Raw genomic sequence first — 16,443 nt, 5'->3', positions numbered from 1 at the left:
TTGAAAAAAATTTTTCTTTTTGTAATTTATTAGCCCATATGTGATAATATTGCTTTTAAATTTAAAAAAATATTCTAATCTTCATAACTTTTATAATTTTTAAAGAAATTACCCTGCTTTATTTTTTGAAATGAATAAAAAAAAGAAAAGACTAACTTAAAAGTCTAATAGGGAGTAATATTTATAGCTCTATTGAGATTAGTATTAAATAAATAATTGGCAGATTAATTTTTGCACTGTTTTTAGTGTGTTGTAAGAGAAAAGCATTTGTTAAGACTGATCTTATTAATGTGAAATGTTAAAAAGGGATAAGTTTTTACTATGGAATATCCATATACTTGTAAAAATTAAAAATGCATTCTTACTGGCTAGGTATTAGGTCTCAGTTCCAACCATTTTTGCTGAACACAGATATATAAAAAACCTTCCTAAAAGCCCAGATTGTTCTTTGTTTAGCCATTCAGATTTAATTGTTTCTAGACAGAAATATCATTACATAAATTATCTTTCAAGTACACCCTACCATAAATACTGTCATAAATTATATCCCACTACTGGCAGGCAAATAATATAGAATACTTAAAACATGGTTCACTTAGTGGTAAGGCTGGTTGTAGCCACATCTAGGTTATGTGATGCTCATCTGTTTTTGAGAACCCACAAACTATTCTGAATACAACAATAACTAAAGCAACTAAAGCAGCATTTATAGAAGACATGAATTACATGATTCACCAGTTTGCTAACCAAAAAATAGGGGTACTCACTGAATGGTGAAGCCAAAGGCCTAATGGCCCCAAAGCTGATCTAGTTTGAGAAGAAGTGGGTAGAAAAAGAAAGAAAGACGTAGAAAAACAGAGATAAAGGGGGAAGAGGTAAAAACAGTAGAGAGTAATTAGAAGCAGCAGTCCAGTGAAGCAGAATCAACTGACAGTTGGAGAGAGAAAATATGAGAACAGAAAGTCAACCAAAACTGGAAACAAGTAGGAGTGCCTTTCAACATAAGAGAGAGTTCTGAAATCTCCATTTTTGAAGGCAATATTATGTTCTGAAAACTCACCAACTGAAGCAGCACAGCGGCCTGATACATTTTAGGTTGTAAGTAAGCAGTCATGCAAGTTTGAATTACTGTTAAACATAATTATAATGTCCCAAGAGTCTAATTGTACATACATTCAGTATACATTGTTGACCAAGGGTATAAAATAATGTGCTTTAGAAAAATTGCCCTGAGTGCAGCCAAAATTAATATATATGGAGTATATTTTTAAATTTTTACTATACAAATTTGGCTGAAGGAAAACTGACAAGTCTATAGAGCAGTGGTTCTCAACCTTGGCTGCACATTAGAATTACCTGGGACAGAAGTCAGGATTTTAAAAAGATTCTCAGGTGATTCTAATGTGCAGCCAAGGTTGAGAACCACTGCTATAGAGTATTTCATTTTCCTGACAGCTTAATCAGTGTCAAAGTATGGTATATTCAAAACGAAATAAATGCTTGGAACCCCTAAAAATCTGTGTTTTAATAAACTTGGTACTGTGAGAGTAATTTAAAAGTCACTATTTTCTTGTTCTGGTATAAATCTTCATGTTAATTTTCTTTGAAATAATGGTCTCATAAACTAAATTATATTTCTAGAGAATGTTTATTACAGTCAGTGTACTAATTCTTTTAGTGACTTAAAATTTAATTATGACATACACTTTGTAATATAAGACAATGATAGATGATTTTTATTAGATGTTAACTTGGCAGACAAAATTCTTAACCAAGATGTTAATGTATATATATCAGTAGTGTATTTTTAAAATAAGTTTAATTTGCTTTGTGGACTTCAGTTATATGTTAATGAAGGATTTATTATTTTCTAATTAAAATTAAAGTGCAGGTATATGTTCATGGAGTTTAAAGTAGACCATCAACTGAGCAATAGGAATTTTCAAAAAATTACCTTTTTCTGCTAACAGTTAGAAATCCATACTTTTGCTTTTCATTGCATATTTTATAGCAAATAAAAATATTTAAAGATTTGTTGTTTTGTTATAATATTTGAAATTAACAAGAATTGTGAATTGTTTATCTTGATAGATTTATAGTAATGATTTTTAATGTCTCAAAATTGAGAATGAAATATAAAATGAGTATTTGTGGTAAGCATGTTATTTTTTTCATTTTTACCACAAAACTGCTAATGATGTTCTAGATATTTTAAAGTATATTTTTGGTATTTGGTTATTTATACTAAATACAGACCAGGAAATACAGATATTTTGCTTTTTCCCCATTTTATTTGTATAAAATAAAAGTTGTATATTTAGTATTTAATGATTGTGTATCCTATCTAATAAAAGAGTAATATGTAAATTAACCACCACTCCATGACAAAAGATGGTGGTGCCCATAGTGGCCTGTGTGGGACCCTGGCGGCGTCGCCTAGCCGCACGGAGGGAGGGGAGGGGCCTCAGGCCGGAGGCCAGGATGAGGGACACTGGTGTCGTTGTGGGCTGGGCTGAGGGGACCCCCTCCTCCCATGCACAAATTTCGTGCACCAGGCTTCTAGTTTACAATATAAAATAAAATCAACTATTGAAAATATAGTTGAATATGCCAAACACTTGTAATTATCTGATGCACTGCAAAATAACTAGTTTTACTAGAAAAGGGAATATATTTTTTGCTTAGAATCCTTGGACAGACTTTTCTATGAGGGCCATATGGTATAAATTTTAAAGTTTAAAAAGCATTAGATTCATTTCGTAACTACAGGGGAAGGCACATACTTAGATAATAAAGGTAGAGAAAGCATAGAAGGTTAAAAAAACACTAAGACATGCACATGTATAAATTTTACAGATGAATTTTTTTTTATGAAACATCTCAGCTCTTACCTAGACTCCCTCATTCTTACTGAAATTAAGCATGTGATCTCTATGTCAAATCCCATTTTCTAATACATTCTGGCAGTCCTAAGTACTGCAGCAAAATAGCTTTAATGTATTTTCTGTATTATAAATTTTTAATGTGGTCAAAAACATAAAATATACTATCTAAACTATTTGTGTACAGATCAGTAGTAATAAGTACTTTCACATTGCTGTGAAACAACTCTCCAGAACTTTTTCATTTTACAGATTTGAAACTTTATACCCATTAAACAACTCCCTTTTCCCTTTCACCATCCTCTGGTAACCACCATTCTACTTTCTGTTTCCATGAATTTGACTACTTTTGTTACTTCATATAGGGGAGTCTTACAATATTTGTCTTTTTGTGATTGTCTTTTTTCACTTAGCATAATGTCCTCAAGGTTCATCTGTGTTTTACCATGTGGCAGGATTTCCTTCCTTTGTACACCTGAATAATATTTCGTTGTATAAACAGGGTGGTGCAAAATTAGGTTTACATTTGTGAGTACATGAGACACAGTTTATTGTTATTTGTTAGTATTACATTATTTTTCAAACAACTATAAACCTACTTTACCCCACCCTGTATATACTCCATTCAAATTTTTAATACGTCTGTTGAGTTTTAGCTGAAATCCTATAGACAGAACCATATTGTAGCCAGCACTCGAGGGCAGTTATCTCCAGATTTTTTTAATTGCATAACCCTATCGTTGAAACATGCTTGAGCAAAACCACAAGATATGTACATTATTTATCTATAAATAACATGTACTGTTGTTGATCCAGATAGTGAACAGTGACAATTTTTATTTTCTTGTTCCCTTCTCTTTTTCTTCTGCCTGCCCTTTTCCTTCTTCCCCTTGTGCCTTCTTTCCCTCAACCCCCTTCTCTTTTTTCTCCACCACTCCTCTCTTCTTTTCTCTTTTCCCTTCTTACCCATTTTCTCCTCTTTGCTTTCTCCTTCCCCACTTGTACTTATTAAAAAAGTAAATCTGAATATTTTCCTTCCATATTTCAATGAACCATTTTGACACCAACTGCTTTGGAGACTACCTTGCTCTGTGGTTTGGAGACACAGATCACTGCTTTATGAAGCAGGTTCACTGTGTGAAGTATTGATCCTAGGAAGATCTTAAGAGTCAGTAGCCTTGGTAAAATCTGATAATATCACCTGCCAGACTTTCTTTTATCATTAATTTTATTCTTTGAAGATTAAGAAGTACTTTAAATTCACTGCTTATTTAATCTCCTGATTTTGTCTTTTCCTTTTATGAGCATTTGAAGTTTACTTGTAAAATCATGTTTTACATAGAATTTGTTTTATATTTAATTTATGTTCACATACATTTGTAATACACCCTTAATGATAAAGGAGAATGAATTTCTCTTAGGAGACCTCTTAGACTGAATTACCTTGCTGAAGGGAAGAAATCTATTTTCTTTTAAACTTATATGACTTTTATCTTCTCCATATCTGTTGCTTTCAACATAAAATGTTTTAAATCATCAATTAAGTTATTTAACTCCACCTCCCCCCAAAAAAATATTAATTTGGAGCTAAATTTGAAGGTCCAGGATATATGCCTCCTGAAGCTTTATGCACACTCTGGGACACTCATGAATAGCCCTATGGATAAAGGTGCCTTAGATTTAGAAGTGGAGAATGAGATGGTTCTGCTGGTTACTCTGAGGTCAGTTTTTGAAAGAAATAACAGTTTAATCTAGGTTCAGAATATTAATTTTGTTGTTCCTGATTTTATTTAATTATTATTATTTTTTAATCCTCACCTGAGGATATTTTTCTATTGATTTTTAGAGAGAGTGGGAAAGAGAGGGAATGACAGAGAGAAATATCGATGTGAGATAAACACCAATTGGTTGCCTCTGCACGCACCCAACAAGGGCCTGGGCTGGGGAAGAGCCTGCAACTGAAGTATATGCTCTTTTTTTTTTTTTTTACTTTATTGATTAAGGTATCACATGTGTGTCCCTCATGCCCTCACCCCCCTGTTGTCTGTGTCTATTGGTTAGGCTTATATGCATGTATACAAGGGGGAGAGATCAGTCGAAGTATGTTTTCTTGACCGGAATCAAACCCAGAGCCCTTCAGCCCGCAGGCCGGTACTCTATCCACTAAGCCACACCGGCTAGAGATGATTTTATTTAAAATAATAACCTGGAAAAAAGTGTTAACTTATTAGCCTTCCTTGTGTTTTAATTTTAACGAAAGCAGTATAAATGTGTGGTAAAATTCAGCAGTACAGAAGAACTTAATGATAAAACATTGTCTTTCTTCTTTGTATCTCCCACGTCCCTTCCTTATATGTAGCCTCAACCATTCTCCATTTCTATTTTGAGTTCTTTGGCGTGTTATTTCCATAATTCTAAGGAAACCACTGCAGAATGTGTTAAGGATGAGGATAGGGCTTCTTGTATGCTCAGTCCACAATCTTGTCATGGAAGCCCACTTTTCAAAAGTACATTCTGTGAATCCAAAGCAACTGAGAAATTTATTTTTTAATTCATAAGTTCTGTATCTCAGGTCCTTTTCACTTCTTCCTGATACTAATTTTTTTCTTCTATTACTAGTAAAGTAGCCATTTACCCTGTTAATAATGGAACAGTAGCATCAGTTTTTACCCAAGAAATGGCAGAAGTTTTTGATATTTAATTATTAGCATTTTCAAAAACAAGCAGTGAGTACTCAATAGCCAAATAGTTTCTATTGCTGCCCTTAAGTTTCATGACCACTCTAACCCAATGTGATTTAAGTATAAAATTATTTTAGGTCTGCTGCAATTTGAGGGTGAAGAAGGAGCATCTACCCTAATAACAAGTTACAGACCATTTGTTTGCTAGGAGGCATCATTCAGATTATTATTATTTTTTTTGTAGCATTTCAGGTAATTATAATATTCAGTAATGTGAACTTGTTTGTCATGCCCCCCCCATTGTCCTTGTTTATTAATAGTGTTTTGATAAATAGTTTTATACCTCTGAGATTGAGTCTGTAATTTTAAATATTTGCCCTGAGTGTGGTTAATCTCTTATTTTCATGTCATCTGTCTGGCTTCACAGACTATATCTTAAAATGTTTTCTCATTTTAAAAACCCTCTTATGTTCTGCTTTAAAAAAAATCTACATTTTTATCACGTTTATTAATTTAGCATTGTTTGAAAATTTTATTTTCCAGGTGATCCCCTAAGCTTTTATGAAGCTGTCTAATTTAAAAACAAAGGCAAAATAGTAATGTTAAAGTTAAATGATAGATTTATCTTAAACCATAGCAATTATTTGAAAAGTAAAAAAAACCAACAACCTTTATATCCTGAATATTTTACCTAGTGAGAATTTGGAAAAATCACTGTTTAAGTTTTAGAATATATGTAAATGTATGCAACAGGTATATTAGAAAGGTGATTGTTAATTATCAATTACTAATAAGAACAGAAAAAATTATACATTTAATTTAATAGTTCCTTTTAAGCCTTTTGAAAGATTATGTAATAATCATACTACTTTTTAGCCATGTCTTAGAATACTAATTTTATTTAACTTAATTTCCTTTTTCAGAAATAACTAAATTATTCTGTTAAACTGAGCTTGGCTGTAGCTTGATATAATGCATGAGCATGCTGTTTATGCAAGCCAAGTAGCTTCAAACAATAAAACAAAGTTTATTACAGCACAGTTATTGCATTCATTTGGGAGGTAAATTCATGCTCACTGGAACCATTGAAGGAGAATATTGATGTGCTTTAATGTGGCATTGTTTGTCTATCAGATCATCCCTGTGTTTAGGAGATGCTTGATTCTTCACTGGTGATTTGTATACTGTGACTTAGTGTTCATTAAAGATTTGCATAACTTGCTTTTCTATGCTAATTCCCTTAATATTCTAAGGTAAAGTGCTAAAAGAATACTGTTAAGTGTTTTGAAGTTAAAACAATAGAGATTACATTTTCTACCTCTTTGTTAATCCATTGACTAGAAAATTTCATCTTCAAAACATTCCTAAAAGTCTGAGTCAGTTTAATTAAATAGTTATGTGTTTGAATTTTTAAATTTTCATTGAAAATGTAGTTTTATATATAGATAAAAGGCCAGTGATTACTGAAGAATCTCCTGAGTTGTTGCCTTTAATTAACATTGACATCCATGATATTCTTTTTTGTTACCATGATGTTCTTAAAAAAACAAGACAGAACAATGTAGATAATTTCCGATCATGTGGGGCCTCATTTACAAGCAGCTATTACATCCTACCGCCTACATATACAATGCATAGGTCAACAGAGAGTGAGATAAATTCAAGGTAGTTTTTGTCTCACTTCCTCTATCAATTTTCTTACCTTACTGTCATAATAAGAAGCTCAGTTTTGTGTGTGTACTTATGTATAGTTAGCCGTAGGTCTTACATAATGACAATAGTACTTACTTAGTAATACTTTACTGTGTTCTTATTAGTGTCCTCACTAGTGGAAGAAGGAGAGAAGCAGAACACGCGTCTTAGGCCATCAAAAGCATCTGGCAGAGAATCTGCCCCACTGACGACCTCCTCACCGCCAGTGAGCCAGGAGTCATTGACAGTGAAAGAGAAGTTCATCCCACCTGAGCTCAGCATCTGGGACTATTTCATAGCCAAGGTAATAAAAGTGCTGTCCAGATCAATATTTACGCAGTTAAGTGGAAATGAAAGTGTTTAAAATTAGTGTAATTGTTGGTGCTTCCAAATATTTTCCCACTGTGGTTTAGAAAATTTTCATTTTATCAGGCTACATTCCCCCCCCCAAAAAACAAATATTTGCCTATATTTCCAACCAGTTTTTAAGGCAGTTCCTTGCTAAGTTATGATTTTTGCATTTTATGTGAAGTTCATTTATTAAGATGAAAAGATAAATTAGTTAACACCTTAATACCAATGTACTTGGTAGTAATTAAGGAATCAAATCCGTCAGAAGTTAAACTGCCATCCATATTCTCATTTTTTTTTCTATATTACAGGCAGTCCTGCATTGGTTGATATACACAAATTTCATCTTTTTAATTAAATAACATTAGCCCCTCAACAATATGATTCAAGTTTAAGTTACCACAGTATATTAAATGTGAGTAATAACATCAAGTACAAAGTTTCCTGCTAGCTTTTCAATCCACAGATTACAATGAAAATTACAGATGTACCTCATGATCAGTGACTAATCACAGCAGTTCTTTCAAAGTCTGCTGGTGATTGGTCATTTAGTATCTGTTGTTCAGTTCATATATAGACAGGAAAAGGGGTTGTGTCCTGCCTCCTTGTCTCCCATTATAAACCCAAGTGACATTTTGTAAAATTGGATAATTAGAAGAGGAAATTGACTAACATTGATGAAAAGGCAACAAAAAATATGAAAAGTGATAGTACTAGAAGTGAACTTCAAATGTAAAGTTATAGAAAAATTAGCTAACTTTGAAATTATTGACTTTACTGTTATTTAAGAGACTCTAGATCTGCAGCTAGAGAAATCTAGTTAAGGCCAACTTATCAACATAAATGAAGAAAATGTGACAAAAGGATGAAGATGTTCCAGAGATAGCGAAATGAGCAAAAAACAAACAAACACCTTCCTGTTAAAGGAACTCTGTGTAATATTTCACAACATTGAAAGTACAAAGCATAAAATGTTGGAAGCTGATACAGACTTAGATACGTTTATGACAGTTTGCCAAGATTAGAAAAGATGCTTTGTACTGTTAGAAGGCAAGTACTCAGTAAATTTTTTTTCAAAAATATAAAGTACTTTAATTCTCAATGTTTCTAACACTTTACAGTGTATAAAATAAAAATTATTTTTACTATTTTTTATTTTCCTAGCTGATCGTAAGAGTTTCTAGTGTTTTGACAAATATTTTTAATAGTCACAGAATCTTGTAATTTTCCACTGATTATTAAGATTGCTTTGCATGGCTCTAGCTTGCTTAGACATTTTTATTTCCTGCACTCAAGGCCAAGCAAGAACTACCTGTATATGTCTTCTCCTGTGATCAGACAAATTTCTTATATAAGCAGCGGTTTTTATTTTCCTCTTGTCTTTTATGCTTCATTGTGAAGAAAGACATTTGCACAGTCATTTATTCATTGAACAAATGTTTACTAAGCACTTATTTATATGGAAATGTTTTTGTTTCATCTTCATTTTTGAAGCATAGATTGCTGGATATAGGGTTCTTGATTAACATGTTCTTCTTATACCTGGATCTTCTTGTTAAATTTCTGATTGGTCTGTTTTTGCCCCAGTCTGTATCACAGCCTCAGGATAGATGAGATGGTAGCTTTCCCTAAATGTTTACTGCTGAGATATCTGTAGTTGTTTTTTTTTTTTTTAAATCTATTTTATTGATTTTTTACAGAGAGGAAGGGAAAGGGATAGAGAGTTAGAAACATCAATGAGAGATAAACATCGATCAGCTGCCTCCTGCACACCCCCTACTGGGGATGTGCCTGCAACCAAGGTACATGCCCTTGACCGGAATCGAACCTGGGACCTTTCAGTCCGCAGGTCGACGCTCTATCCACTGAGCCAAACCGGTTACGGCGATATCTGTAGTTTTTTACAGTGTCACTGGGTATGGAATTTTTATTAAAGTCAGCCTCCCTTGGTCAAGAAGCAGAGTTCTTAGTCCTCACAGACTGCCCTTCTGGCCCTGATAGAACAATTGTACCACAGAGTGGCAGGGGTGGGGATGAGGGTAGCCCCTGGCTAAAATGCCAGATTCTGACTGTTTTACAGAGATTCAGTAGATATTTCTTATATATTTTTAATGTGTTATATGCATTTGGTCACTTTCCAATACCTTTAAATGATTGTTTTTGACAATTTTATGCAGTTTTATTTTTGCTTTTTGGGGAGAAGATTTACCAAACCTCTTTTACTCAGCTATTCCTCCCTGCTATGTTTCTTTATTAGGCTTGTATAACTTTTCAAACTTTCCACATCTCTTTCATTCTCATTGTTAATTGATGACCTCATATCTTAAGTCATTAAAAAATAGAATTAGACAAAACTCTTTTATCATCCTGTCATGAAGCTCTAACTGTGTTTCCTTTCATCATCTTCTTTCCTCCTGTTATTATGAAGAGTCCTTCCTATCAAAGACTCCATTTCTCTTCTGAATCCCATGTTTGCTTTTCTTCTATACTCTTTGCTTTGCCTTCAGTTCTCTCCTCTCTATTGGCTCCTTCCATCAAGGCAGAAATGTGATCTCCTGTTTCCCATTCCAAATCCTGCTTTAATCCCCCAAATTTTTCAGCTATTCCATTTCTCTGCTTTCTATTTTTTTTAATATGCTTTTATTGATTTCAGAGAGGACGGGACAGGCAGAGATAGAAACATCAATGGTGAGAGAGAATAATTGATCGGCTGGGGATTGAGCCTGCAACCTGGGCATGTGCCCTGACCTGGAATAAAACTGTGACCTCCTGGTTCATAGGTTGACGCTCAGCTACTGATCCATACTGGCCAGACTTTGCTGTCTATTCTTATTCAACTTTTCAAAACTGTATGCAGTAGTTGACCTTATCTGTGCGGAGTATGTTCCAAGACCCCAGTGGAAGGCTGAATCCAGAAGAGGTACCAGCCCCTCACCACACACACACACACACACACACACACACAGAGAGTTGAAATTTTCACGTACAACTGTAGTCAGCCAGCTGCATACAAACCACGGATCAAAAAAATACAGTTGACCCTTGAACAACACAGGCTTGAACTATGTGGATCTAGTAAAAATCCATGTGTAAATAAATCCACACAAGTCAAACCCATGTTGTTCAAGGGGCAATTGTATATATTTTGTTTTTTCCTATACGTACATACCTGGGATAAAGATTAATTTATAAATTAGGCATTGTAAGAGATTAACAACAATCTATACTAATAAAAGAGAACCATGAAAATTGGTGTCACTCTGCTATGCCCACCAGCCAATCAGGATGAGTATGCAAATTAACCCCACAAAGATGGAAGTTAATTTGCATATGCAGGCACGGAGCGAAGATTGAAGGCTCTGGCCCGAGCGAAGACTGAAGACTGAAGAGGCTTGCCTTCTCTGCTGCGGCTGGAGTGAAGGCATGGGTTCCTGGTGCCGGAGGAAAACCGGTGCCGGCAGCCAGGGGAAGGAAGGACTATTGCACGAATCTCTTCGTGCAACGGGCCTCTAGTAACTAATAATAAAATAGAACAATTATAATGACAATAAACTCTAATAGGGAGGTAACTGATATCTCTCTCAAAATACCTAATTGTACTATACTCACCCTTCTTGTGATGATGTGAGATGATACAATGCTTGATGAGATAATGTGAGATGAATTGTAGGCATTGTGACGTAGTATTAGACTACTATAAGATTACTTGAACATAAGCACTGCCATACCACACTGTCTATCTGATAGTCAAAATGGCTACTTGGTGATAATGGGCAGGTAACATTTATAGCATGGACACACTGAACAAAGGGTTGATACACGTCTTGGGTGGTACAGAGCAAGGCAATACTAGATTTCATCATGCTACTCAGAACAGCATGCATTTTAAAACTTAGGAATTCTTTATTTTTTAAATTTTCTATTTCATATTTCAAACTAAAGTTGATCACAGGTAATTGAAACCACAGGAAGTGAAACCACTTGAAAGGAGGAGGCTACATTTTTTTATTACCTTAGATCCCTTTCATATTTACCTATTGTATGGCATCTCACACAACTACCCTGCTGAAACTGCTGTTCTTGAGATTCAGGTGGCACACATGTCAAATATAACTGAAACTTCTTGATCATCATCTTATTTTACCTCTTAGCAATATTCAGCACATCTGACCATTTCCTTCTTTTTGAAATACTTAAACTCTTGTTCTCTGATGCCACTTTCTTCTATTTTTTGCCCTAACCTTACTATTAATTCCTTCATAGTATCTTTTCTTATCTTTCTTTTTCTACTTGACCTGTCAATCTTGATCTTCAAGATTTGGGTTTTGGTATTTATTTTCTCCAATACCTCCTCTCTTAACAATCAAAGTCCTCTTGTTTTAGTAAATGGCATCTTTATCCTTATAGTTGCTCAAGCCAGAAAACCAGAAATCATATTATTTTCTGTTTCTCTTGCTCTCCAGATTTATTAGCAAATCTGTCAATGCTTTCCTCCAAATACACTATAAATCTGTTATTTCTCTTCATCTCCATCACTAACACTTGTATGTAGACTGCCAGTTCTTGCCTTAGTTATTGATGTGTCCATTTCTACTCTTGCCATTTGACTTTCCTTTCATAAGTGAGTGGTGTTAGTAATATTATTGACATAAATCTTATTACCTGTCCTCTACTTAAAACTCATTTTGTGACACTCCATTACACTCTATAAATGCATCTACTTAGCTTTCTACTATTTACCTATTTTTTCCATTAAATTATAAGCTCTGTGACGGCAATGACTGTGTATATATCTTAAACATTTTTATATCAAGTGCTAGCGGCCTGGTGCATGACATTTGTGCCCTGGGGGTTGGGGGGGGGGTGTCCCTCAGCCTGGTCTGTGCCATCTCACAGTCCGGGACCCCTCAAGGGATGTCCTCTGAGGGGCCCTTAGTGCTGCAGCAGAGGCAGGAGAGGCTCTCGCCACCGCCACTGTGCTCGCCAGCCCGGCTTCTGGCTGAGCGGTGCTCCCCCTGTGGGAGCGCATTGACCACCAGGGGGCAGCTCCTACATTGAGCGTCTGCCCCCTGGTGGTCAGTGCCCGGCATTGTGACTAGTACTTCCGCTGTTCGGTCAATTTGCATATTAGCATTTTATTATATAGGATGCTTTTTAAAACACAGTAGATACCTGATAAAATTTTGTTGAATGGATAAATAAGTAAGGAAATTATGTAAAGTGATGTCAAAGGCATAGAATGTCAAGAGAAAAGAAGCAGCGCTGCCTAGTTTTTCTCAGTGGTTAGAGCATTGGGCTGTGGACCAAAGGGTCATGGGTTTGATTCCCAGTCAAGGGCAAGTATTTCAGTTGCAGATTCCCTAGCCCTGGTAGAGGCACACGCAGGAGGCAACTAATCAGTGTATCTACCTCATGTGTGTCTCTCTCTCTTTTCTCTCTCTCTCTCTCTCTCTCTCTCTCTCTCTCTCTCTCTCTCTTTCCTTCCCTTTCTCTTCTCCCTTCTCCCTCCCTTCCACTCTCTAGAAATCAATGGGAAAAATCAAATGCTGGTTTTACTTCTTATAACAAAATATCTGAAAATGGGATAAATTGCTAATATTAGACTGTGTAGTTCAATGTATTAAATCAGATAGTTCATGGTAAATTCTGTAACTTTTTTTTTATTTTAGCCTTTTTTACCCCCTTCCCTAAGTAGAGAATATGATTCAGAGGAGAGTGTGGATAGTGATGATGATGATGATGATGATGATGATGATGTTTCAGATTTCCATCTCCAAGAGCATTCTAATTCAAATTCATACAGGTATGGAATACTTAATGTTAAGCTTTTTAAAAAAGTGATGTAATATATAATATTTTTGAAAATAGTACATGTGAAACTAGTGGCCTAGGACTTACAACACATTTAACTTAGATTTCTTTAATTGAAATTGGTAAATTCCTTTTCTTAATAATTCCACGGATGACCTATACTTTTTATTAGTCCTCAAAAATGTTACTATCAGATTATTTGGCCTTTGCTCCCTAATGTAAATAAATCCCACTGTTTTATCCTAGAAAATCTAATGTCTTTTCAGTGAACATTAGTATGCTAACATGTCAGTGATCACTGTTTTAAAAATTATTTCATATATGATAAGAATCATAAATGTTCAAAACATTCACCCTCAATGAGTATTAGTCTTATAGGTAGGAGTGCTGGTATATTTGTTACCTTGCTTTTATTAATATGTTGATGATTTCTTGTTGATCTAATTTTGTTTTTTTTTTAATATATGAAATATTATCATGGCTCAAAAATCAAATTGTATAACTCAACAACAAAAGCTCAACCTTATTAAAAATCAGCAATGATTAGAATAGACATTTTCCCAAAAAAGTTATAAAAATGACCAATGAAGTACTCCTTTATTGAAAGGCACATGAAAAAAATGCTCACTGTAGCTGATCAGTAGGGAAATGAAAGTCAAAATCACTATGAAAGATGATCTCAGACCCATTGAGATGGCTACTATAGAAAAAAAACACATCCAGAAAATAAAAGTGTTGGCAAGGGTGCGGAGAAACTGTAACCCTATGCTATGTTAGTGGGAAAGTAAAATGGTACAACCATCATAGAAAACAGTATGACAGTTTCTCAAAAATTAAAAATTGATGGATCACATGCATTATCATGTGATCCATCAATTTGACTCCTAGGTATATACCCAAAAGAATACAAAGCAGGTTATTAAACAGGTGTTTGTACACCCATATTCATAACAACATTATTCATAATAGCCAGTGGGGTAGAAGCAACTTGAGTATCTATCAACAGGTAAATGCATAAACACAATGTGGTATAAATGTACAATGGAATATTATTCAACCTTTAAAAGTATAGAAATTCTGATATATGCTACTATAATATGGATGTATCTTGACAGCATTATGCTAAGCAAATTAAACCACAAAAAGAAAAATACTGTATAATTCCACTTATATGAGATACCTAGAGTAATCAAATTCATAGAAAATAGAATGGTGGTTGCCAGGGGCTAGGAGAAGGTGGAAATGGAGAATTGTTGCTTAATGGGTATAGGGTTTCAGTTTTGCAAGATGAAAAGGATTCTGGAAATAGATGGTTGTACAGCAATATAAATATATTTAATGAGACTGAACTGTATGCTTGATAATAGTTAAGATGATAAATTTTATGATTTGTTTACCATAGCTTAAAGAAATAAAAAAGCCATTACTCTAAGAAATAAATGTGTCATTTGAAATAGAAGCTGAAATATTTTTAATTAAAAACATAAAACTGTATAAAAATGTGAAATAAGAAGTCTCACCATTTCTCTCTTCTAGCTAATGTCTCTTCTACACCCTCTACAGTTTCTGGCTTATTTTTTCTGTTTGCAGAATTAAGCATGTGTGTGTATGTGTGAAATTTTGTATTTCCCCTGTAGGTAGCATACTATATGTAGTGTTCTATAACTTTTTATTTGTCAATACATACTGGAGTCCACACCATATTAACGCTTAGAGATCTTTTTTCATTCTTTAAAAATGGCTACCCTAATATTCCGTGGTTCAAAACTGTAGATATTTAACCAGTACTCTCTTGATAGATAATTTGATTGTTTCTAGTATTTTGCTCTTGTAGATAATTCAGACTTGAGTACTACATGCATTTGGTGTTTTTTTTGTTTGTTTTTGTGGAAGTATATAATCAGGATAAATTGCTAGTAGTGGAATTGTTGGGTCAGAGAGTGGTGTACTCTTAAATCCCTGAGTAAAATTTAACAGATCTACTGTTGCTTTATTTTTAGTTGGTCATTGATGCGCTTGGCAATGGTGCAATTGGTACTCAACAACTTGAAGACTTTCTATCCCTTTGCAGGTCATGATCTTGCAGGTAAAAAAACATTTTATTTTATTTATTTGTTTTTTAAAATATTTTTTTTGTGGTTTTTTTTTTGAGAGAGAGAGAGAGAAAGAGAAACATCAATGAGAGATCAGCGATTGGCTGCCTCCTGCATGCCCCCTTCTGGGGATTGAGCCTACAATCTGGGCATGTGCCCTGACTGGAAATCAAACCAGTAACCTCTTGGTGCATGGTCTGATGCTCAACCACTGAGCCACACCAGCTGGGCTAAAAAATGGTTTTTTTTAATTTTTTTTAATTTTCTTTATTAGTTAAGGCATTACAAATGTGTCCTCACCCCCCCCCCAGAAAAATATTTTAACATGAATTAATATTGCCATTGATTTTGATTTACTATTTTGTATTTTTTCAAATATTGGAGAAAAAGTTTAATAAATTCCTATTGTAGAAGATAGGTTTCTGTTAACCAACCCAACCGCCTATAGATATGTCTATCACCTTGTTAGTGCTCTTAGGAGGACAAGAAAGCAGGGAATTTGAACCTGATGTGATTGACTTTATTGAGACTGTAATTATAGCCATAGTTGAGATATTGGGAGATTTAATAGTGGTAGACACATAGAAAACCAAGTAAATGCGAAAAGTTAGAGATTAACTCCAAGGGAGGAAACGTAGTATAGGAAAGAAAAAGTCATGTTAGGATACCAAGTGATTCAGCTGTGATCTGTATTTAATATCCTATCTAATAATAGAGAAACATGGTAATTAACCGTAACTTCGCTACCCTTCCCATTGTCTAATCAGCGAGATATGCAAATTAACTGCCAACCAAGATGGTGGCTAGCAGCCAGGCAGCTGAAGCGAACAGGAGGCTTGCTTGCTCCAGTGAAGGAGGAAGCCAAGGTTCCCTGACTGCTGCTGCTGGCCTCTGATCTTGCACTCTAAGAAACATTGTTGCAAGTATAGAAGT

The 16,443-nt window shown here is 34.5% G+C and overlaps 1 protein-coding gene across 3 annotated transcripts in view; it reads left to right on the top strand.

Moving 5' to 3' along the window:
* DMXL1 (Dmx like 1) overlaps window positions 1–16,443 on the top strand; it is a 133,703-nt gene that overhangs the window by 79,183 nt on the left and 38,077 nt on the right. For 2 of the 3 annotated variants that reach the window (XM_006755261.2, XM_015558446.1), the window contains exons 28-30: window positions 7,381–7,559; window positions 13,276–13,409; window positions 15,418–15,503. In XM_006755261.2, coding sequence (XP_006755324.1) covers window positions 7,381–7,559; window positions 13,276–13,409; window positions 15,418–15,503 — 399 coding nt within the window. Of the gene's footprint in view, window positions 1–7,380; window positions 7,560–7,917; window positions 8,038–13,275; window positions 13,410–15,417; window positions 15,504–16,443 lie in introns of those variants that run through there. The other variant, XM_006755262.2, reaches the window with a different exon arrangement.

This window comes from Myotis davidii, unplaced genomic scaffold (genome assembly GCF_000327345.1).
Source record: "Myotis davidii unplaced genomic scaffold, ASM32734v1 scaffold130, whole genome shotgun sequence".
Classification (NCBI taxonomy): Eukaryota; Metazoa; Chordata; class Mammalia; order Chiroptera; family Vespertilionidae; genus Myotis; species Myotis davidii.
Note: the sequence above shows the minus strand (reverse complement) of the source record. Positions and strands in the feature narration are given on the sequence as shown.